Source organism: Etheostoma cragini, chromosome 2 (assembly GCF_013103735.1).
Source record: "Etheostoma cragini isolate CJK2018 chromosome 2, CSU_Ecrag_1.0, whole genome shotgun sequence".
NCBI classification, from domain to species: domain Eukaryota; kingdom Metazoa; phylum Chordata; class Actinopteri; order Perciformes; family Percidae; genus Etheostoma; species Etheostoma cragini.
The window spans coordinates 10483180-10509532 of record NC_048408.1 but is presented as its reverse complement, the minus strand read 5'-3'; the positions used below and the strand labels follow the sequence as shown (position 1 = coordinate 10509532).

The 26353-nt window shown below is 38.9% G+C and overlaps 1 protein-coding gene across 6 annotated transcripts in view; it reads right to left on the bottom strand.

Moving 5' to 3' along the window:
• The window catches only part of fbxw7 (F-box and WD repeat domain containing 7), a 106596-nt gene that overhangs the window by 60513 nt on the left and 19730 nt on the right, over positions 1 to 26353 (bottom strand). For 3 of the 6 annotated variants that reach the window (XM_034885318.1, XM_034885301.1, XM_034885327.1), the window contains 3 exons: positions 26245 to 26321; positions 6929 to 7177; positions 6163 to 6696 (listed from right to left, as the gene is read on the bottom strand). In XM_034885318.1, coding sequence (XP_034741209.1) covers positions 6163 to 6696; positions 6929 to 7108 — 714 coding nt within the window. In that variant the 5' untranslated portion in view covers positions 7109 to 7177; positions 26245 to 26321. Of the gene's footprint in view, positions 1 to 6162; positions 6697 to 6928; positions 7178 to 10004; positions 10108 to 26244; positions 26322 to 26353 lie in introns of those variants that run through there. The other 3 variants (XM_034885309.1, XM_034885335.1, XM_034885344.1) reach the window with 2 other exon arrangements.

Genomic DNA, 26353 nt, shown 5'->3' with positions numbered 1-26353 from the left:
CAACTCATGAAATGCACGTGACAGCAGGTGGAAAGCCAGTTAGGGGGTAAAAACGATGACAGGCAAGGAGAGACTGCAAATACAAATTCAAAGGGCCTATATAAGTATACATATTCAGCTGTGTTCAAAATAATAGCAGTCCAACATCACTAACCTCAGAAATCATATTTCTTGGTAGAAGGGATATTTCTATATGGTAAATAATTTACTATTAAGTGTTGTAGAGTCATAGAAAACCAACAGTGTTGTGTTCAATTAGTGAGGTGGTTGATTCTGTACAGAAACAGGTAGCAATCATGGCCCATATTTAAGGAAAGAAGGAAGAAAATGTTGTGGATGCAGGTTATAGTGCATTTATAGTTATATACATTACAGTACATACTGAACAACGGGGGAAAAAAATGTAACATACCATTCGAATGGATCAAAGAATAGCCAAAATGGCAAAGACTTAACCAATGATCAGCTCCAGGAAACTCAAAGAAGACTTAGAGTTAGCTATTAGTACTGTTACGATCAGAAGAAGGCTATGTGAAGCAAAGCTATCAGCTAGAAGTCCCTGCAAAGTCCCATTGCTGAAAAAAAGACATCTGCTAATGGACACATTCTGCGGCCAAAGAAGAAATTTTGCAACATTCTGTGGACTGATGAGAGCAAAATCGTTCTTTTTGATTACGTTATGGGGATGTTTCTCATACTGTGGTGTTGGGCCTATTTATTGCATACCAGGGATCATGGATCACTTTCAACAAGAAAATAATGGTTATGCAACTAAACATTAGTGCAGTGATTCAAAGTAAAGCAAACCCATGAGACATCTTTCAGTTTATACAGTAAATGTTTGGGTTTGTAAAGAAAAATGCAAATACAGCTATTTTTTGAACAGCCTAATATTCATTTTGCTTCACTTTCTGTAAAGGTAGAACACAGTTTTGGTCATGTTTTGATTTGGAATTAAATGTGCAGTGTTCCCAATGAATTGATATAATGGAATTAAAAGCTATTCCAAAGATTTATTTTTAAAACACACTGCTATTATTCTGAACACATCTGTATATCAGTATTTATTGAGAATCAAACTAGTTTAATGTGGAAGGATGAGAACACTGGTCCTTTGTGGCTCATCTCTGCCTATGTGACCAGGCCAGTGTGTGGGAGACGCCTGCTACAGTAAGCAGGCTGCTTTTCATTTGGATAAAAACATTTAATTAGTGGCAATGAAGTAAGTGTGTGTGTGTGTGTGTGTGTGTGTGTGTGTGTGTGTGTGTGTGTGTGAAGAACTGAGTGAACTCCAAATTGTCCAAGTTTGTTGCAACAGTAAAATCCATTTTTCTGACAAATTATTACTCATCCCTACCTCTATACAGTAATACATGACAACTGTTCAAATACTGAACAGCCTGCGGTACAGTGCACATTACTGTGCAGTGGTATAAGTCTGTAGGTGCAGTTTACTTTCCTATGGTTCAGAGGCATATTGCTCGGTGCCAGAAAGCTTTCTGTTACTATGGATGAAGCAACAAAGTGGGAACACCAGAGGGAAAAATATTATTTCAAACATGTAGAAGTCACCCTGTCGCCAAAACCATTAACCAATAAGCACTTCCCAGAGCACACCTTCAATATCTACACTTGGACAAAAATATCCACATCCGTCACTTCTGATTGCACACCATTCATGCAGAGTTATGGAAATAGAGAATAATGGAACACAATAATCAAATTCCTCATTCTTCTACAGTCTAACATAATGAAATGTGGAAAAAGTGAAGAACTGAATCCTTCCCATATGCACTGTACATTAGTAGTAACTGTACATTCACAATTGCTGGGGGTTCTTATGGAGCGGTTGATTTAATTGTCTGATTTTGTTAATATCAAAAGTTTAGATACTGTCCTAAACAAAATTTTCTACACTGTTCATTAATCACAGTATGCGGTGTAACGAATACCTCAAATTCAGACACATAGTCAGATAGCAACACCTGCTTCAGGCCAACAGCTACAAATCTCATGTTCTCATGTTAACCCAGCGATTCTCAAACTTTGTCTGCCATTCCCCCCTTTGGAGGAAGAAAATTGTATGTTATTCTGGTCATTTACGCACAACAGTGGGAAAACTCAAGTTTTCAGAATATGCTCACTGCTCTGCTTGCATCAGCACACACTTTGAGAGCCACTGTGTTAATCCAACACTATATATTCGGTCACTTGACGCATTCAAATGTCAAATTAATTTTTTTCCTTTTTTAGTGTCCTTAAACAGAAAAGGCATCTGCTCAAAATGTAAATGGAAATTAAGTTTTGACTCAACTCAAAAATATCTTTGCCTATTTGGCCTGCAGGGCCAATATTGCAAGGCTTGAATATTGATTCATGAAGTTTTTAAAGAATTTAAAAAAAAAAGATGATGAGCAGGACCCCATGTATCACCCCGTTGGCACGAGTTGGCACAAGACCAGAGTAAGAAGAGGAGGTGAAGAGTCTAATTCTGGTGACCGAAGCCTACAGCACCTGGAGCCTAGGAACACAATCTGCCCTAAAGTCTGGCCTTCAGGAACGTGTGAAGACTTGCACAGAAAGTGTGCACAGAAATTATACGTTTTTGTAGTACTACTGCTTCTTTACGTATGTAGTTTATTGTGTGCACAATTCTGCCACACATACAGTGCTTGCAGATATCACCTTGCCCCCAAATGGACTGACAGGTACCTGATCCAAACATGGGTATTGATCTTCTACTACAAATCTGTTGCTACTTGTTTGGCATCTGGAAAATTGCAGCTGTCAAAATGAACATGATATATCATATAACTGACATGAAGGTAATCCATCTTCTGCTACTACTACTACTACTACTTCTACTATTACTGTCAAGCATTTATTAACCCTGGTTTGGAAAAGTAAAAAAGGGTAAATAAATATACATTACCAAACTAATAATTGATGGTTTCATATTCAGATGAAATAAATGTGCTATGAATTTTCTACACGTTTTACATGCTAATAGGACTCATGACTCTTAATACTCAGGCTTGTGTGCATGTTACTGCATGTGGCCATGACAAAATATTTTGTATTTGACGAACTGTGAACGGTCTAGGAGAGCCAAGTAAATACCTTAAAGTCAGTATTTTGGACTTCTTAAAGCTGCTGTTGATTTTCTTCCAAGGTGTCTATGATCATCTGACCAATTAGCTGTCTCTAGAGCTGCAACAATTAGTTGATTAATTAAATTTATTAGGTTTTGGTATGTTGGGTCAGTCAGAACATTTGAAGATGCCACTTTAGGTTGTGATGTGCTCTTTTACCTATTTTCTTTTTATAGACCAGATGATTAATTGAGAAAATAATCTGCAGATAAACAAATAATGAATTGGTTGCTTTTAACATTTTAACCGGTTGTAAAATGATATTTTTCGTCCGTCCAGGACTTTGTCTAACCCATTTCTGCTTAACTTGAACCTTTTCTGTTTTTACATTCTGGGCAGCACTTACTCTAATCTTAGGTTTTTTAGAACATGAAAAATAAGTAGCTTTAAACATCAGTAATTTGTACACACTGTAATCAAATCTACAACAGTATACGTAAAAGAATGCGCTGATGTTTCTTAAGACATGTTTTTATTTTTGTTTTCTATGCTTGGAAGTGTATGTCACAATCTTCTATATGGTATAAGTGTCTAGAAAAAAACTGAACATTTCACAATTACTCATATTCAGAAGCCATCATTCCCACAAAAAAAATAAGTGAGTGTTAATATGTCGGATGAATCTCACTTGAGCTTTCAATCACTGTTGATCTACTCTTTCTACACCACTCCAAATGCCAAGCATACAAGACCCACAGCTTACCAAATTGTGTACATTCAACATCAAAGCCAGCTGGCCCACTGTAGTGACTAAGACCGTGAAAAACCCATCTGACAACTGTGTCAGATGGTGAGAGGCACACAAGAGCAAATTCAGCCTAACTGCTATATTTAGGCCAATATAAGCAAGGGCAACATCTCCATCAAAGGCTCAGACACACACAAACACACACACCACACACAGCATCACTCTAAATTGAGACCAGGTATGACATATTATACAGGAAACAACTGTGGCAGTTAAGAGAGACATGCTCTTAAATAGAAATAATTAAATGCCATTGCTGAGCATCTTCCTACTGTCAGAAGGTTGTGGGAAGAGCAGCGTACTTGTCATGAGACTACACCTCTGATGGCAAATCTGTCACACCCTTAGTCAACCATTACTGTCTGTTGAGATGGGTGTATTATCTCTGTTGTCCTCTATGTTGCCTCTGGTGAAGACATTTATAATAGGCTTTATGCAAAGTTATTTGTTGTAAATTATATTGTTTGTAATCTTTACAAATGCACAGTAAAGTTAGTAATTTAATTAAAGCAAATAATTTTACTGGTGGGAGGATTTTATTCTCAGTCTCACACCACCATCTGCTGAAGTGATCCTGGTACTACAAAGGAGTCTACAGGATATCATGATAGCATTAAATAAACATGACCACAAGGACTTTTTAAAGTTTTATGTGCTTTTTTGGTCTAAATATATACATATATGACATATCAGTAATCGTCAATATCTAGGGATGTCAGCTCTTTGAATTATCTTTTTCTTTTTCTGTCAAACACTAGGCAAACATAACGCTAATCATAAATATCATCCCTAGCTTCTAGAAAAACGACATGGGCAACTCCATTTCCTCCTTTAAAATAGAGGTGTTGTGAAGGCCACTGAAACACTTAACAAAACAGTCATGACATCAGTCATCACTGAAATGAGATTCCGGCATTAACATCCAAACACTGGTGCTGTGCTATATCAGAGACCTTTCAAAAGACCACTTTAGTTCTGTTGCCGAGGAAAGATCTGACAATATATTACACTTGTCTTTTGAATATCAAGTGCTACTCCCTACTCGGCAGTCAGGATGTTGGGCGATCAATCAGTAAGCGTAAGGCATGAACATGCTTAGAGTTTAACATATCCTAAAACACGTACTACACTTGAAGGAAGTATTTTATAAGGCGGATGTTGAGCTATTATTATTTAATACTCTGCTGTCACTCTTCTATCACAAACACCATAATCACATGGTTCTGAAAAAAAAAAAAATATATATATATATATATATATATATATATATATATATATATATATATATATATATATATATATATATATATATATATATATATATATATATATATATATATATATATATATATCACATATTTAAGGAAACTACTTGTGAATTATTTGTGATTACTCTGTTTAAGCTGTGTATGTTTAGGCTAGGGCTGGGCAATATGGGAAAAAATCTAATATAAAAATGTTTTTGACTAAATAACTCAATATCGATACTGCAACAATATTGTAGTGTTGACTATTGGTAATTACACTAAATACTTGCATAATGAGATTTTTGATAAACAATCATCTGTAATGTGGATATAAAGACTAAGCGGGTAAAGGCAAATAGAACAGTTACAACAGTCTGGTAAGTTCAGAAAATGACATCACTTTACTGTAGTGCAGCCTTTAAAACCAGGAAAAGACAACACTAATGCCATTTTACAGTATTACATTATCCAAAGTCTAAGACAATATCTAGTCTCATATCACAATATCAAAACAATATCGATATACTGCCCAGCTCTAGTTTAAGCCCTCATCTTCATTGACTTTGCAGTGCAGTAACATACTTGTGCCAAAAGAGGGAGCTGCTGCTTTAAATATGAACCATGTGCTGTCAGTGAAGTACATTGTGGGGAGTTACCACAGCAGTGATGTGATAATAACCGAACACTTCCTTTGAGAAACTTCTGAAACTACTGTGCCTGCTGCAAAAGTATAATTAAGGGTCAGTTCCCCAAAATAACACATTTTCCTCACTTATTTCCAGTAGTATCTATTCATGCTTTACGTTTCATTTCCCCAGGTTTTGAGGTGGCGGTTTTGGCATCTACCCCAATAACATGGATGTGAATTCAATTTTGTTTGTGGAACTCATAGTATTGAAGAATGACTTCAGTTATTTTCCAGAAACTGTCTCTGTAAACTGAAGGATTCCCTGTGAACTGTTAATATACATAGGAAGTATTTCTTCAGAAGAAATCAATCAACAGCTGTGCTTACCTTCTTGTTAGAAGAGCTTTGGTGTGTACAACTCGAGTCCAGGTTGTTATTGGGGGCTGACACATTGTTCCTGAGAGAGGGAGACCGCAGCCCTTCCTCCCCTTCTCCTTCCTCCTCTTCTTCCTCCCTCCCACTTTCCGCGGAATGTTCAAAGTCATCACTGTCTTGGTCCATCTCTTCCTCATCCTCATCCTCCTCCTCCTCTTCCTCCTCCCTCTCCTCTTCCTCCCTTCCCTGCTCCTCCCCTCCCTCTGTCCTCTCCTCCGCCTCCTCCTCCTCTTGGTGACTGCTGCTGTTGTTGTTCTCTTCCTCTTCCTCCTCTTCTTCGTCCTCTTCGCCCAGCGGCTGGCCTCGTACTCGCCTCTGCTCTGCCCCCCACATCCATCGGGCTCCTTTCTCTCCTCCGTTCACTTCGTTTGGTGGGCCCTCCTCGTCGTCCTCCCCTTCCTCGTCTCCCTGAGGGCCGTTGCTGGCTCCTGATTCACTTGGCGCCCATGGTTGTTCTCTCTCGCCATCAACCTGCGATGCCTCAGGCTGGGAAGAGCCAGACAAATACAAACAATGCCTCAGAGGAAAGGTCTAATGCTAAATTAAATCTGTTGCTCTTATACTTAAAAGTTGGTTAACATCCACAATTACATGACTTGATCCATGCATCTTCACACCTCAATTTACAACTCGTTAATCAAATTAAAATCTACATGTTTAGATTTCAAATCCTTCCAAGTGACTTCAACATCACTGGTTGAATGTCAGTTGGCCATACCCTCTGCTGCAGCTGCTCTGCCTCCTCTACTACCCGGTTCATGTGCTCATCCTCATCTCCCTCCTCTGCTGCCTGCTGGGGTGCCCGAGCCGTGGAGGAGGCGTTACCTCGCACTGCCGGACCCCCCGGCCCCCGACTCCGCCTGCTGCTGCTGCCCCCCGACAGCAGATCCTGGTTCATTTCCAAAAGCCAGCTTGCTACCTCCTGGACCTTCGCTAGGCTGTCTGAGGAGGAGAAGGGCTTGGCATTCTGCAACGAGACACACAAAAAAGGACAAAAGACACTGACTGTTAATTGTTTTCTTGGGTCCACAGGCAGGTTGTGTTTCTGAGGCAAATATCGACACTTAAAGTACCAAAAAAGAAAGAATCTCACAAATGCATGCTCAATTATATGCTAATTTCCTCCAAATGAAAGTGTGAATCATATTCTATTGTTGCCTCGGAATTAAGAATAATGGACATTAAACATTGGCTCTTGGAGCCACACCATTGCTGCTCAGCAGCAGACAAGGAAAATAGGTGGGAGGGATTTTGTTTGGCTTCAGATCACACAGCGTTGGATGCTGTGCCTCACATGCAGACACATTGGCAGAAAATAGAGCTACTAGTGTTCCACCTTCCAACAAAGCCAATAAACAAAGTCAAATCTGTCAAATACAAAAGAAAAACACGGCTTAAATGTATCAGGAGCAACAATTGTCCTGAAGAGTTTAGTAGTTTACAAGCTTCAGGGAAAAAAAAGGCTTTTTGTTTATCTTCTAAATCAAGCAGCTTGAAAAGTCAAATGGTATTACAACATCTTCCAGCCAGGATTGTTTGTGGGCCTTAACTTTACTGTGTTAAGGGTCTTAGGATAGAGAGGGTGTCGTTTGAAGCACACATTGTAAAGCAAATTTGTGATTTACGACTATATAAATATAACTGACTTGACTCTTTTAGACATCTGAAAAAGCTACCAAACAGGACACAAAGTCTCACTTGTCACTGTCACTTGATTGAAAACAGTAACCAATTCACACAATATGTCACTGAATTGTCTAAATTGTTGCATCTAATGTCCAATCCAGTTTATGTGGTTAAAAATCTGCAACAGACAGTTGGCTTGCTCTGTTGACATGCACACTGAATTCTTCAGTATGATCCTTAATAGTAGAAAGAAGTATTACTAGTACTACAAAGTATTACAGGCTGTTTGGACCTGGTTTTAACATCTGTCCTGAGTGATCGGATCACAAGTGGACAGCTCTAGTTAGATTTTGAAGTCATGTTTCCATTTTTCCACAGGCCGTATTATTGAATGCAAGACATGCCAAGCATTTTCTAGTAGCTGTGTTTTTCTAAACAAAAAACGGCTTTTGGAAGACTAAATGTGTATGCATGCATCACAGACATGCATCCATGTCTTTTCACTTATCCCCAGTCAAAATAGCCTAGTTATAACCACTGTGATTAATAGCTGTAAAACAAAAAGGCATTGTATCCTCCTTGCTCTGGCATTTTAGTCTAACATCTAAATGGATTCTGAAACAAAGACTAAAAGCACTCAAAGCAAATCAACTTAATACTCATTTTATTCTAGTGATTCAACATGCAAGAGCAAGAAACACTTAAGTAAATAAAGCTAAGTGGGATGTGTGACTCATGGGTTTGTCGAGTCCAAGTGGTAGTGGGCTGAGTAGGTAGCATCGATGAATTCCACCAATACATGTGAAGCTGTAAGACAACGAGGCACGGGCCGGTAGAAGATTCTGACGGTATGATATCCTTCAGCATAAATATCCCGGTATTGCAATTACAGCTTTAGAAAGTATTATTTTGAAATGTAAAAGACAAAAAGGTAAAAGACAAGAACTTTTTATTTTTAAAGAACCTGCACACTGTCAGGGACAGGGATGTCTAAACTTTACTTTCTGTCCTTGACGACTCATTAAATAACAGGTCATACCTTAGGAACAGTATGACGAAAATTTAACCAACAACTAGTAAGAAATAAGTACTACAGTGGAGCATCTTTATGCAAGGCCACCAACTGCACACATTAGTTGTAAGAGTTTTGTATTGTAAGTCCAAATAAATAACAGATATTTTACAAATCATTAAACAGTAACAGTTACAGTTATTAGACACAACACATCATTATAGTTGAACACACTTTCTTCCCGTCATATAATTATGTACATAGTGAACTAACCCATTGCAATTGTTCAATCAACCAACATGTCAGTAGCTGCAGATCCAAGAGCAGCGAATCCCAAAACATCTTCCAACAGTTGCTTTAGACTACTTTTACACGTGGGCTGCTATTTTCATGAAACGGACATTTCAATCTTTCTGGTTTCAAAAATAACATCGTGCTCAGCTGTCAGTTTTCAGAAAAGTGTTCATTTACATGTACCCGTGTTCATGCCGTCAAGAGCATGCCAAACCTGTAGATGCCAGTGTAACGAGAAGTTCAAGCCCACTTTAGCATGCTATCAGAATCGCGAAAAAAGCAACAACAGCAATGAATCACTTCCTCTCTCTTCTCTTCCTCGGCTGCCTAAACCTCTGGTTTTCTCAGTTTACATGCAAACGAAGATTTCCAAAATCTCCACTCTGGCTGCAAGGTTTTAGAAAAGAAATCGTTTTCAGTGGCGAGTTCTCGGTTCGGGTGTGAACGAAGGGTACAAACGAAAGGAAATGTCTTCGTTTGTCAAAATAACCACGTACGTGTAAACAGGGTCTTACTGTGAACATCACAGAGGAGAGAAATTTGGCATCCATTCTTTCAGTCTAATCTTCAATTAGTAAACAATTCTTGCTGGGATTTAAGCTTTTATTCTCATGATTTATAGCCTATGGGTAATTACATTCTGCAGTTTCCTATTAGGCGCATTAGTTCAAAGGTTCATTACTAATCTTAGCTAATGTAGCTTTAAAGTGCCAATAGGCCTTTTCAATGCCCACACGGGGTCTCTAGTTAATCCTAACTATGACAAATTAAGAATCAGCGATGCAGATGGCAGTGCCAAACCCCCTCAATACACTACATACAGTACGAGATGAGAACATATTTTTTCTGGAAGCTCACATACTTTATCTGTCTCAGTGAAAACCAACTGCTTTGACCTTGAAGAAAAAGTCACTTGTCCCTTTGTAAGGCTTCTCCCTGTCTTTGCTGTATGGTCCCGGAGCTGTTGTGGGAAGCATTAGACCTATCTCAGATTGCACTGCCCCCCCTCGGGACTGCTAGTTCATTGCTGTGAGCTCAGAAAAGGAAGGCTATGAATAGCTAAAGTTGTCCCTGCCATTTACCGGAACAGCCGAGGCTTGCGTAATTAGTTCCCTAAACACAGCATGAAATGAGTTTGTCATTATTGTTGTTCAAACAATTGTGGGCAGTGCAACCCACAAACAGGATGAGAGAGGTTGACTTAGATCACAAAAAAGGTTTGCTGAGGTAACTGAGTTTTTGCGGAGAGCTTTAGGGTATTTGTTTAATTACAGGCGGAAAATTTAATTTCATTTAACCTTCGATTGAAGTTGATTAAGAACAAATTCTCATTTGCAATGACGGCCTGACACATTCACACAGTTACACATTTTACCTGGAAGCTAGTCAGTATAACCACAGTCTCACCTGCTGGCCACTGACCAGCTGGAGCTTTTGGGGTTAAGGGCCTTGCTTAAGGGCATCTTAGTGGTGGTGAGGAGGGAGGGACAAGCGCTGCTTTTTCAATTTCCCCACCCAGATTTTATCCTGCTGGTCTCGGGGTTGAACCGTCAACCTCCCGGTTACCAGCTCACATCTCTAACCTCAGGCCACCACTACCAAATTTCTTTTTAAATGTTATCATTTATAATTCAATTGGATCCTTCCTTGGAAATGCACCTAAATGGAAAGCAGTGTGCACTTAACAAAACTTCTGGTGAAGCTTATAAAGTGGTTGAATCTGTGTTTTGGGGCTGCGCAAACACAGAAAGATTCCAGGAACACTTATAGTGAACAAAGACTTGGCACATGGTCTTTGGTACTGCAGGACTAAGAATAGAGACTGATGAATGAAACTTGTGCCTGCAAGAGCAATGAAGTGGACGAAAATAGCTTGGGGAAGCTGGGGAGGGCAGGTGTGAATTTGTGTCTCCTAAAGCAAACAGGTGCCCAGGAGATCTAGAGCCTCTATGAGCAAATACAGAAAATGAGTGATTGTTTAGTTATAGGGTACAACTAAATACATACTTTTAATTAACTTCTTCTTATACCCATCATGTTAGCTTAATTGCTGGTAAACTAACATGTCAAAATAGACAATCACTAAAGCTGCTCTAACAAAGACTACGGGGTCACTCATGGAGATTTATCACTTATTAACTCTGAGGTGACCCATGGCTCTATGAAGTATTTTAGAGTTGTTTAGCTCATTGTTTTTGTTTTCCAGGCCACAAACTCAGCTCTCATCAATCTCATTTTTAAACACCACAGGCAGACTTTCAGCCCAAAACAAAAACACACTGTATTCTGCCTGCTCATCGGCATACGAGGGACAGACCAGATTAGCAACTGACTGGTAAGCACAGAGGGGCTTTTAGCATCTGAAATGCAAGATATTTTTCCCAGGAGATAATCAAGACCAAAACAGCTAAAAAATTAATAAATACTGGACTTCAATTTTGTCAGGGGGCCAAAGACACAAAATCCAAATGAATGCTAATGATGTTCTGTGTTTGGTGAATGCATAAATAGGCAAGTGGTTGCCAATATAAACAACAGAACAATTTATAGGATGCTATGCTAATATGTGATGTTTTATCCACTGCTCCTAAGTGGCAAAAAAAGAAAATGAATGCAGCTTTAGCAAACACCACCAACAGATTTCTACTGCTTGTGCAAATATAATGAACCGGTTTGTGGTATGCCAACTTAGACAGAATCTCTTTAAGCATGTAATTATAAATGCTGCTTAGTTGCCAAAATACTTTCCATTTTCTTAGAATAATTACATGTATGACGACCAGCCTTGGTAATGTGTGCCCAGCAGTCTGGCAGCACAACATACTTCAGACAGTCACTGGTGTAGTTGCTGATGGGAGGGGGAAGTGTTAAGTTGGCACTTCACAGATAAAGCCACAGCTGTGGCACACACAGACATCACTTTAGCCTTATGTACAGACCCAACAAGAGGCACTTCAGCAAGAGTGTGCTTCTCTTAGGTGGATTTGGACAGAGTTATCTACATGCTGTTATGGGTGGGCAACAGGTAGGCGTTAACTTTCTTTGGCAGCAGCTACTGTGCCTCCCCACCACTCAGCTGACATCCTAACCACTGTAGAGCTTCTTTAAACAGCAAGTCAGTAAAACTTTGTTTATGAGCTACATTAAAACAGTTGTGTTTTTGTTGTTGAAACAGCTACATCACTTTATCACTGCTGTCTGAGATACAATCTAATTATGGCTGGGATGTTATGGGCCAGAAGTAAGCCATTTAAACCTTGGCTATACAGTTGTTATTCTCCAATTATTTCTAGGGGTGCCCTGAGCGAATATGCAGCATCTGTTTCTGTAGGCATTTTAACTGTTCTGTATCAGTTACAGAACTGGTAGGGCCTGATCTATATCCAGTCCAATTGCAACCCATTGCACCCAGGGATCTGGCACCAGATGTTAGATAAATTTAATAACTGAAAAATGTCTCGTTAACTACATATCTTGACCACAATTCTTATAAATATATATTGTCACACGTTTATGAAAAAAAGACTAATCAGATTTTGTGAAACTCTCAAAAACCACTAATATTATTGGCTTAGAAAACCAGTACAGATCAGGCTACAGAAGAGAGAAGCTCTTTTTTTTCATTGCACAACCTTTGCTGCTGGCAGAAGTTTACCATATCCCAATAATGATGTGATTTCCTTGCTTTAAATGAGCAAAGAGTAAATGCCCGTTTTATTTTAGTTGGTTGAGAAATCAATCTTTTGAAGGTTGAGAGGAATGAGACTGGATGTTCTCTCTCATTGCAGACAGTTTGGACTGAAATTTATGAAGACATTTGGGTAAAGTTAATTTTGAAAGTGGAGCCAAAAGTAAAATATTACAATTTCTTAAAAATGTTTCAAGAGTTTAAGTCTAAGCAGTAGAACCAAATATGTTTTACGTAACATGTGTCACCACTGATTTGGGGTGTTATTTTGTGTCTCTGGTGCTTCCACACGACTACAAACCTGAGAAAAAAAAAATGCTGTTTTGAGTGAGATACAGGTTTCTGAATGTCCTCTGCCTTCAGTCTCCAGGTGAGCTGTTCAAATTCTCTACTACAACACACACTAGTTCACCATAATCTACAAAAGAACTACTTACATGTCCTTGTTCTGTAGGTTTCCACACATGCACCCTCGTTTAGAAGAAGTTTCCCAGCTAATCCTGCCTTGTACTGACCAAATTTGGAGAAAGAGTTATCTGGTTGATGTGGTCTTACCTAGCTACTGCGCATGTGCGACTCCCAACAAAGATAGTATAGAAGTGAGATGTCTTGCTCTGTTGCTAAACAGAGACTTAAACAAGTAGGGTGAAAACAGGATCTGGAGCAATGTGCAGTACAACATAAATATGGTGTTTTTTTGAAAATGAAATCATGTAAACCTATTCTGGTGCAACCTGAAATTACAATTATGAACCTGAAAATGAGGATAACATGGGGACTTTAATATAGTTCTGAGGAGATTCTATGTTTGATGATGGATTGTGAAAACTGAGCCCTTTTTCCAGCTTGAAAAAAGATGAAACCTACCTTAATAGTTTCAAGGCTACTGGATACAGTGAGCACAACAACCTTGTTGAGAATAAGGACTGAAAATTAAAAAGGACTGTGCTGAACACCCACAAATGGCAGCAATAACTCACACCAAAATGACCTTAATAGAACAGTGGGGGAGAGTGGAGGAAATATTGGCTGTTGTTCACAAGGCACATAGTAAGATATAGATCGAACAGAGGTGCCACAGTTCTTTTAAATATTTACATTGGGGATATTAGCAAAGCCTGAACTAATATTCCAACACCTTCTGCTGTCCTAAACCTAACTCCTGAATAACTGCAGCATGTCACACAAAAACTAATGAGTTAAGTAGAATTTTGACTTTTGAAATGATGAATTCTTTTTTTAATTTTTTATTTTTAAACACGCTTTACCTCAGAGACAGGGGGTCACATCAGAGCTAGTGCAGGGGGGCTCAACATTCATTTTTTGAAAGTTTTTTCAAAAATGAAAATGTCTTTAGATGAATCCAACATATTAGCAAATACAAATCAGCCATTTTGTGATAAAAAAGACAATAATGATGGGCTTACTATCCTTGAAGTAAGGTAGTCACTAAGCTCCATCCACAGATCAAATTCATCCCAAGAATTCACTCTGCCACATTTATGTTAAACATGATTTATAAAATAATGCCAACAATTATTTAATAGCTCAGTTATATTTATTAAAAAAGGTATGCATAAAGGCTTTATGCCACCCACACGTTTTTGTAGGACCAGTTTAATATGCAACTTATTTTATACAATATATGTAGTAGGGGGTCCCTGCTCCATCTCTCTGTCAGTTAAGGGGTCTTTACTTTAGAAAACGTTGAAGAGCCCTGCGTTACAGGATTCCTGCTAGTCTAGAAATCCTATAAATATGCTGTGTTTGTTAAAACCTTTGCGTCTCCAATTCAATGCAGGAGCTACTAATCGATGTTTCTATTCCAAGCTGGTGCCATGTGATGTCTCAGAGGAAGAAAGTGAAACCTCAGAGTTTTTCCACATTCATTTCACAGTTTCAATTACTTCCCAGTGTGACAATGCTTTCTCAGGAAAACAATAACTTCCATTAAACATAAAAGAGACATTAAGGTGTTGTCTATAAGCGCTACGAGTCCTTTAAAACGGTCACTCATTTTCTCTTTATTTGAATTGTTGCCATGCAACAGTCCTATAATACAACAACATTTTCCCTTGTGGATTTCTATCATTACTCATGAGAGCATAACTCTTCTTGGAAACTAAGAAAGTCAATCTCCTTTACGGTGAGAATGGCCTTCTGCCAGGACTCTGGAAGGGAGTTAGAATCGGAGTCAGTGCCAGCCAACAATTAAAACAGTCATGTGCAAAAACAATGAAACAGAGGGAACCCTAGAAGCTACAGCTATGAGACAGAAGCCAGCATTAAAAGGAAAATCCCACTCTCATTCTCACACACACACACACACACGCACGCACGCACGCACGCACGCACGCACGCACAAGCACTTAGACGCACACAAAATCTTGTTTGGCTTTTATTTGTTCCATTAGAAAAAGCTTTTTCTCCAAATTGATAAAGGGCAGCAATCACTGTAAACCACAGGCAGTCTGAAGGCTTCCGTTTAAATGACTGCTAGCTGAAAGCAAGTCCACTGTTGTCAAGGCAGCAAGACAGCCATTAAATCACCTGATTCCATTAAAGAATCAATTACTGTTCTGCTCTCGCTGGTACCACACGTCTTATACCTGGGAAATTGTTTCGGACAACCAAAGCAGATGAACAAGGACACTGTACTTGACACGCGGCGCTTTCTGCTATATGCTGTCATGCCCCCAAAGGTTTCCTCCATTGCACACATGGTGAGAACACATAAAAAGCTTACAGCTGACTGGCATGGAGACACGTATGTGGCTGTCAATGGGCGCGTACGCATTGTTACCTTTGGTTGAGGTGGGCATCCAGTGGCCAGTCGCTGCAGCTGTTCAGAAGTATGGCTGGAGAAGAGATCTGAGCAGCACGCTGTGCGGCCCAGTCTCTTCATCAAAGAGGAGATGATGCTGCAGCCACAGCCACACATCGACCTGCTCATTAGTAGCCTGGCTCTTCTGGGGTTAGAAGACGTGTGGAAAAGAGAGACAAGCAGCAAGCCGCAGACGCTTCCTGGTCCTTGCCAAATCCCCTCAGTTGTCCTCAGAGCTGATGCCTTTTCTGTAATTATTCCACATGGTGCTGACCCACAGGTACTCTGCCACTAAGACCAGGTTGCTATTATCCACAGTCAACATAATACAGACACCAACGCTCACCTTAATCCAAAGTAAGGGCACACGAGTTGGGAAGTACAGTTTGCCGGTCCATTTCCCTCGTGATTGCTTCCCACTTACTCCACTCCCTCTGCTGTACTTCTATCTCGTCACAGCACACGCCTCCTGCTATAGCTCCCCCTTTTTTTGGTCAAATTCGCTCCCATCCACAAAACACATTTTCCTAAGATTACAAATAACACTCAAAATTAAATGTCTGCCACCTCTCCCTTCTGTCTCCCACAATTTCCATGCGTTTCTTTCGACTCCCTCCACTGCCTTCGGCTGCTGTGCAATGAGGATGCTATCCCCCCCCAACACAGCTACCACCACCAGTGGTGAACCACTCAGACTGAGCTCCTCTAACTTGCCCATTAAAGTGCTTCCCTCACATGATATCTGAGCTCCTGGTTTTTCCACTAATTGAGGAATATGATTATATTCATATTATTGACAGAATATTAAAGAAAATCCAAACCACACTGCTTCCACAATGAGGACTGATAAGCAGGCTACAGTTAGAGATGCAGTGGGGGAGGGGTCCAGGGTAAGCATTTAGTAGACAATAAGAGAGTAGACAGGATAATTATGGTAATAATCCGTTACTGCGGTCAAGATGACGCTGATTAAAATTAACGATATACAAATTTGCCATTAGCAGTTCAGCTCTGCAAGGTACTCAATGTTCAGACATCAATCAATTGATTACTTTACTAATTAAAGTGCTCATATTATGCTTTTTGGCTTTTCCCCATTTATTTATTTATTTATTTATATGAATGGGGGAAAAGCCCAAAGTCCACTCCAAAAGGGCTTTACCATCTTCCACATAAACCATCTGGGTTACTCTGTCTAGCAACGTCTATGAATGTCTTTACATCAAATTTATGTGAAAACACGCCGCTTTTAAAATTGGCTTAATGTTTGAATACTCCTTTAAGAGGCAATTTAAAGTGTGCATTTACAGAGTACAAAAGCATCTATGCCCCTTGGCTGTCCACCCTGTTCAGAATTCTACATGCTGGCGTACTAAGTTAAATGAGGCAGAGATCCACTAGAAAATCGACAGCCGTTAGTCTCTTTTCAGGTGGATATGGCAAAAATGACAAGAACTGTTATTGCTACATCCATTTATTTTGGTAAAGTGCATCATGCTTGGGTGTGCAGCTGTGACCGACTGCCAATTGTGGCCAACGTAAAAAGGTGGTGAAAAAGGTAATAATGAAGCACTTAAAGCTGTTCTCCGTGCTTACTCACTGGCACATCTTTTTGCTGTTGATGAGAGTGCTACTAAAGGTGACACCTCACTGTGATTCATTGCAACAGAGATTTCCTGAAACACCAGGTTGCCATCTCCCTGGAACAAACAGCACACCAGGAGAGAAATTGAACATAGCAAACAGAGATCTGTCTGCAAAAGATCAAGGACAAAGGGTTGTTTTAAAAAATAAAATAAAAAGTCTAACCTTCCTTCACATACCGTATGCAGCAGCGAACCGTAAATCAGTACAGTGACAAAGTGTTTCATCTTAAATCATCTGTTAGCTCCATAAGCAAAAGAAATATTCATGTTTACTGTTGTGTTCTTTTCTTGGCGAGTACTTAAAGACAGGGCAGGGTGAAAGGGTGCCCTGTTCATTATGTATGAATATTGCTTTCCACTGTGTCAGCTCACTGCTTCAGTATTGATCCATAAAGAGGAGACTCACTGCACCACAGCGGAGGGTTTCAGACGAAGACATAATGACTCAAAGCTTACATGCAGCACTTACAGGGAGTATCAAATCCCAATCGGCCAGCTAGACTGGCATACAACATGCCATGAATTTAACTGTATTATTTTGTCCTGTGAACGAAATCACTACATAAAAATCCAAAAGTCAACAAAACATTCACAGATCAATACTGTGCTCTATACCGATCTGTGTTTCGTACTTAACAAGAAGAATCAGACATTGGACAAAGCTGTTAATGAGTTTACAGGAAGTGCGATATGCAAAGCCAATTTAATGCCATTACCGCTGGACTGGAATTTAAAAATGGATAATGCTCCTCTGAGTTTCATTTTACCTGAAAGCTACGATTTCGAGATACGTTTAATAAAACCTCATAATCAGTGGAAAAACAAAACGGCAGCCTGAATGCCAATGCAGCCTTTTTCATTTTAATTTTTAACCGAAAAACCAATTCAAGCTACCCCCTGAATGATGATAACTGTACTTATCTCGCCACAAACAATCAGTGTGGCTAAAAACACAAAGCTGTGTCACTGTTGTCTCATCTTCTATTGTCGTCTGAAATGTGGCATCATTACACCACATGCTGATCCTTTCAAGACAAAGCAACTCCTTTTCAAAACAAGGATTCACACTTTATCTCCATAACTCAGATCAACATATGTATAAGCTTTCATTTACCCTTCACGGATTTATCTTTAAATTGGAAAAAGTAAAAAAGTGAAAGGATATTTTTGTTTTCCGCAATCAGGTTTTTTTAACTGCTGAAAGGCAAAGCGGATTTGATGAGCATTAAAAAAAATTGTCTCAGTGTGTCAGGGGTCTATATTAACACCTCAGACAGTCCATGATTGGAGAGAAATAAGATAAAATGAAGGGTCAATCTGATACCTAGTGAGAAAAAGAAGAAGCCTTAAGACTTAAAATATTGATTATGTTTTACTGTGGAGCTAAACAGGGCTAAAAGCACTACATTTCCAATCAGAGCCTGAGACTTTAAAGACAAAGATACAAATGTATTAAAAAAAAGAATCTTTCATTTCTATAAAAAGCTAGTCATGAACTGAACTCAATTTAAGCAATCTTTGTCCCTGCATTTTCCACATCTAGCAAGCTTGTGCTAGAAAATATTTCAACTTACCCAAGACAGATGTACTCAGTGCATCAATCATTCAATTTCCAAAACTTGCATGACTCAAACTTTGAACAGCACTTTATTCTTAGCCCAAGGCTTATGGCTATTATTTTTCATTACTGAAAAGATAGCATTTTATTACATGGCTTATCAACCATGAAAAGGTACTTCTGAGCCAGGTCCTAGGCAGCGCAAATATGTCAGGATGCACCAAGTCCATTTTTCTCCCTCCCGATACAAACTATGACACCTAAATCCTCATTATGGGCTGATAGCCTGTTACAGAGAGACAATCCAATACCAGTGTTCTTCGTTATCATTAATTTAGAAGCTGTATACATATCTGTATGGAACAGGTTGCAAGTCTGCTTGTGTTTGACAAAGTCAGATTGTTTTATTATACTTTATTTGCAACATATTTGCCGATTTATTTATATGTTTAAAGCCAAAGAAATGTATATCATGGTATGGAATATCATGGAATGGAATATCATAAACCTTTATGATAACAAAATACTGTTTGTATTGCCAATCAAAATCTTTTTTGTAATGATTTCATGTAATATTCTAATTTTTTGAAATTTTGAATTAGGGGTTTTAAATAAGATGTAAGCCATTATCATCAAAATTATGACAAAGCCTTGAAATACCTTGCTTTGCATGTAATGAGTCTACATAATATAGTAATTTCAGCTTTTAAGTTGAATTACTGAAATAAATGAACTTTAACAAGGTATTCTAATTATCCGAGTTTCACCTATAAATCTACAGCCTGTTCTTTACCAAGAAGACTGATGAAGCCCCTAATGAGACATTAAAAGGTTGACTTTTGTAACAGCTGCCTAATAGACAAAGCTTAGCATTTTAAACTCCACAAACAAAATCAACCATTAATGTTATCAAAATTTAACCAAGGTAAATTATTCACCCAATACTGACCTCTAATCCGTAGTGTTTAAATCCCCAGGTGATGAGCAAAACACTTTAAAAGAGCAATACGATATGTAGACAAATTACATCAGCAGTTAATTAAGCGGCAAATTGTGCCACAAGTCTCTTCAAACCAATTAGTAACTGGTACATTTGAATCAGTGGGCTTGAAAATCATGTCCTCAATTATCATGAAGCTCCCACATTTTGACAAATTGAAAGATAAAAATAATGATGAAGCTAGATAGGTGTCCTCACTGTATATCATAAAACCTGCATCCTGTCATATAAAGGCCATCTATCCAGTTTCTGTTTAAATTATTAAGAATAATATCAAAACAATGACGGTGTGTCATTTAAATAAAAAAATATCCTCATTATGACCCAACATATGACTGAGCTTGCAGACAGACTATTTTCTCTGAGTATGCTGCACTCTAGTGGAGATCAGGAAGATTGTAGATTTATTTCCCATGACTTAAGACTATTAAAAGCATCCACACAGACAGACACCTCAAATGTTAAATCTGGGGTGTGATGAGTTTTTTACTATCACTCCAAATACAATTACCAGTAAATATGATTATACATAAGCAAATGACACTAATTAATAGATTTGACGGTCATCAGAACTCATCTCAGGCCACCATGCCAAAGCAAAAAGAGTTCAAGTAATGTCACCACTTCCTGTCTCCCAAACACAGGGACAAAGAAGGATTTCCTGTTTCCAAGGATCTTGAAAGCATGAATGACTGAGAAAAATAACCACACCCCTCAAAGGATGACACAGATCCTTGCATCAACACCCATCAAGTTGAGTGCAATATCCTAAGACTCCAACACATACCAGCATATTAAAATAGAAATGTTCATACATGGGTGGGATGATGGGGTTCTCTACCATAGGAAATCATGACAAGAGATGAGTTTTGTTTTGAAACAAAATTTTGAACTGAGCCATGTTGGTTGTGAAAGAGCGGACTTTTCAGAAGGAAACGGTCACAATTTTACACCGCAACAAAACACAGAGTAACCTCAAAGCACAGTGATACATAAAAAATATATTAGACCCCTGCCCCATTTCACTACTACAGCAGTAAGATATAATTTTCAACCACAAAAACCATCAAAAGGAAAAAAATAGCTGAAAGCTGGAACTTGAGGCTGTTCCTCATCATCTGGGTCCATCATAACATCACAAAGTTGACAATCTTGAAAGGGAAACTCCACAAGTACCGTATACGTCCCCATAACCATACATGACTGGTTAACCACATTTACAGAGCTTGAAGCAAGTAACACTGACTACTGTCACCACTAGTCTCGCTTCACCAGACCCTCCTCCAAACTGCGCTGAAGGAGAGTCTGGCTACTGCGCATACCATTTGGGAATGGGAGGAAAGCGTTATCTGGTTTATTGGCATTTTTAAAAGGAATTACATAGTCTTGGGCTGTGCCAAACGCTAGAGATAAGCTGCAGTGCCGCTGCAAAAAAGGCTCGGAAAGGAACTTGTTTTGGTGGAACGTGTACATTTAAAAGTTGTTTTAGTCGTGCAAAACTCAGATTGGACAGATAGTATAGTTACCTGTCTGGATTCACCTTGCAGAGATCTGAGGAGCAGTTAACCACAGTACCCAGTTTAAAATGCCAACACAAACGAAGTCCAAAGCAACAGCTATTTGGCCAAATTCAGTGAAATCTTCTGGTGGCCATGGAGGAATCCCAGAAGTGGAACATCAAGGATGCAGACTAGTCACTACTGTGTCACCAGGTCATGCCTTATTTTATAAAAAACACTGACCCATTTGGCTCACTCTGAGAATTACTGTTCTTCTTTAGTGTATACAACTTTGTTTGAAGAAGATGCATATGGCCCCTCATTTACTTTCATCTGCCACAGACTGTTTACTTTAGTGAGGTTTCATTAGGATGTGTGGTCATGTGCATTGATAAACATGAAGTTAATATCTAGCTAAATAGGTCCAAATTTAAAGAAGACAGAATTACTGTAGTTAAGGTTGTTTAAACCTTCTAGACTTCTGAAATGTGCATCAGCAGCCATTCTATTACCATCACCAGCTATCCTCCATTATCAATTGTGTGTATGCTCTTCACTGGAGTAGGCAAAAGGCTGTTCTGAATTATTTACAGAGAATGAGTGGGTGAGAGGTGTGGGACTGATTGGGGAGTGACACAGAGGATGGTTAAATCTCAGTCCTTTTCAACAGTCTGCTTAGGAAGCAGTTCTAAATTCAAATTGTACATGACAGAAGTGCACTCCTTCATGCAGTCATTCTGCAGTCTTCTTTACACTGGAATTTACTATTCTTTTATTACTTTGTATTCAATTGGAAAATCAAAATCTCTTCCAGCATATGTAACAGGCAGAAACAAGCACAGTTCAAGGAAAAAAAGCTTATTAATCATTATTACAAGTGATCTGGTTTCAGGATGAAAGGCTTTTTTCTTAAGTATTTGTCCTTTCCTTTCCTTTTCTAACATCAGGAAAGTCTTCCATTTACCAGACAAATTCCTCATTTTCTTGAGCACAAGGAGAAGGCACTGGGATACACACAGGGAAGTTTCATTTACACAATTCAATCCCAAAACCATCATCCTGAATTATTCAAACCCCCATATCAAATGTCCCTTATCTAATCCCTGGGAGCAGGGTAACAGTTTTAAGGGGGAAGTCAATGTTAACATTTTGACATTTGAGTGCCGGTCAACACTTGAAAAATGCAGCAGCGAGCCAAGCAAGGGATTGCTATGTGCTATCACTTTACCAGCGCGTGCCGAGGATGAATAATTCACGACTTGAACCACACTCGTGGCTTTAAAGGAAGAATCCCCCTTTACAGAAATAAGCACTGAAAATGCCATACACACATTAACTGTATGCATTTGGCACTTTAGCCACACACGCATTAATATTTGCACTTGACCTTATAAAAATGTGCCTGAAAAATACAAGTTGTACAATTTAGAAAAAGACACATTGTTTAAGTAGACAAGTTTTCCAATCTACAAAATGACAGAATTTAATGAATAAATAAACTTAAAAAACAATTTATCATTTATGAATTCATGCATCTATTCACGTCCCTTCTCCAGCTCCCTGCTTTCACAAAGGACCAACACACACATAGGATGCCTCTAAGTGAATTCACCTCCTGTTTGTTGATAACAACTCCAACTACTTCCACTGAGTCTCGTGCACAAGTGTGAAAGGTCTGCATCCTGACAGAGCTGCTGACAATGAAACACGGGGTGGGGCCTTCCGTACACCCCTGACGGCAATCATTTCCGTGTCATCCTTGACCTCTATGGCACTTTTTTCCATTTCATTAGATTACACATCCTCAAAAAAAAAGGAACCTTAAGTAGACTATGCATTCTGATGTAAAACATGTTAGCTATCTTTTACTTTTGCTGTGCCATTTTTCCATTTCTGTCCAAATTAAACATGGTATTTAAAATAAGAACAAAAGGTTTAGGATAGTTAAGGACACATAGGCAAGGAATAATAACACTCAGACTGAGATATCCAGGCTGTAGGATGTTATTTGTAGAGTTGAAACAATAAGTTAATTTCACTTGGCAGTCAATCAATCTGCAACTAACTGGATAACCAATTTCCCGGTTTAAATCAATATCGGTTTGATATCAATGCAAACTGAAAATTTTAAGACTATAAACAAATCTGCAGCTTAAATGACGATGAAAATTAACCGAAGCAAAGCACCCATTGAAAAATGTAGCAGGTTTTTTGATGGGACCCGGGATGTTAAAGTTGAAACAAACTGCCTTTAATCTACAATGACATGTGGTTCTGCATTATGGATCACTTACTACATCAGATTTAAGAAGTAAAGAAAATTCATCACCACCAACCCATCTGATGATAAACAAGACTGTACAACAGCCTTGATGAGATAGGGGTTCAGTCCCAAGGGACTTGGCTTGGGAACCGGAAGACATGCTGTTTCAGTCCCAGACGGACAATGTCAATTCCCCTCCTGGGCACTGCTGCCCCATCGTTCTCTCCACATTAAATGCAAACAATCTAAATTGTACGTATTTTTTTTCTGGTTTTAAATGTTCTGTTTATTTTATAGTTTGCTATCCTTTTGATCTATTTCTGTAAAAGCACTTCTTTGAGTATCATTAAAACCAGTGTTTCCTTTCGGTTAAGCCCTTATTCATGGTGGTTAATGACACGGTGGAGTGGGAATAAAATAAACTTGATAACATACGCTTATGTGGGAAATGTGTTGCTAGGAAACAACTGGGTTCAAGCTCACATCCCACAGCTTAACAGTAAAGGTTGCCCCTGGCAACCAGATTGGCAACTAGATTGAGTCAATTGGCAACCGTTTTTTTGGACTCTGGTTACCCCCTTTGGCAACCACCTGTTCAATATGTAACAGCATATGATAAAATCCAGTGCTAATACGCAACGGTGCCCAGCATCTATCGGAGAGAATAGCAACGTGAATTTCAGTGCCGGTCTACTCTGCTCTCTGATGCTCTGAAACGTCAGAGGCAACAAAAGCATCGCTGCATGTCCCGCTAGTAAAGGCTAATAACATGTTACACTTGGCAGCAGGTAACGTTAGCCGAGCCTTAGCTACAGTAGTAACTGGATTAAACGCTGTTAAAATGCTGACCACTAAAACATTATAGTTTGACTGCATTTCACTGCAGAGGATTCCAACAGAGGGACGTACAACCGCCTGCTGCTAAAGCTAAGAGCTAAACTGGTCAGTGGTCACCACTGTTAGAGGAACAGACAGGACTAAAGGTTGTGTTTATTTAAAACTGGTAAACCTTGTGATGCATTCAAAGTTATTACAAAAAAAAAAACTTGTCTCACCCTTGTTTTTTGTCTTTTAACAGCAATTTACTTGAAGTAATGATTAAGTTATTTCATTTTAATAATCATTCAAATGCCCTCCTTTTTTGTGCTGATCCAAAAACTGATCCAATCTGTGACTCAAAACAGTTATCCAAACCGTGAGTATTGTGATCTGTCGCCCGCTTATTTGAGAGGGATGGGAAATAGCATTGCAAGTCATTATCTCATCGTTTCATTATTAAAATGTGTGGTATAGTTACATAAGAAATTAATTGTTTCAAATAAAAGCAGTTTAAAAATAAAAAAATAAATCAATTTCGGCCACCAAAGGCTGATGCCTGAATGCCACCGTGGCAACCACTTTAAAAAGTAAGCATTGAGCCCTTAATTGCTACACCTAACATCCACATAACATCAAATTCAGTCAGTTTATAATGTTTTACAATGTGTTTTGTGTGAAACTGTACAAATGGTATACATAAAGATACCACCCTATTTGGACATTAAAAGTCTCATTTTTAAATGTCCCATGAAACAGTGCTCTTTGGATTTCCCGAAAGTCAGCCGTGGTGCCGAATTATAGCCCACAATGAGCTTTCCTTAGTATGCGACATATCTGAGTCTGTTGCTTTTGAGGGCGGGCAGGGTTTGACCAAATACCACTTTTCTAGTTTGACAGTCATGATGTCTCTCTCTCATGGGTGGAATAAATTCTCTGGGCGGGCAAAGCAGAGAAAGGAGAGGTAATCTTGCCTCTTATCAGCTAAATGACTCAGATCAATGATCAGCCACTGGGAGACCATGGGCAGCTGGGGGAACTCATATTAATGGTTTAAAAAAAAAAGAACTCATGAAGTGAATGTTCATGCCATGAGACCTTTAAAGCCTTTTAAATGAAAATGTCATATCACTGTTTGCTTTGTTTACCGTTTGAGCCTGAGGGAGCCTCTAATCTAAAGAATACCAATATGCTAGCAAGGTGTCTTATAAATGGCTGCTTGATCCCAAACACTGCTTTAAATTAGCGATGGGCGATATGGAGAAAATCAAATATCATGATATTTTTGATCAAATTCCTCAATATCAATACCGCAACGATATTGTAGTGTTGACTACTGGTGCTTTCACAAAATATATACACAATCATATTTTTCATAAATTGGTAATGTGGATATAATGACTAAGTGGGTAAAGGCAAATAATAGAACAGTTACAACAGTCTGATAAGTTCAGAAAATAACATCACATTACTGTAATGCAACCTTTAAAACCAGGAAAAGACTCCACTTATGCCATATTACAATATCCAAAATCTAAGACGAAATCTAGTCTCGTATCACAATATCAACATAATATCGATATATTGCCCAGCTCTAGTTCAGATACACTATGATACACCAAGGAGCAATTTAGATGGCTTATGCATCATCTACAAAGAACACAAGTTCTCAGACCCATTCAAAACAACCAAAAATCTCACTATTCATGTGCGTAAACCAGTGTGATAAGAACAGCATTGAGCACAAGTTCCACACGCACAAAACCTTCCTGACCCCTGAGAAGTTCACACAGTTGGTGTTTACTTACAGTTCTCTCTGTCTGTCTTTGTTTAGGCCGCAAATGATCTTTTCTACTTCAGGTCCAACTCTAAGGGTTGATTCTTTCTGTGGACAAAGAAAGGGGGGGGGGGGGGGGG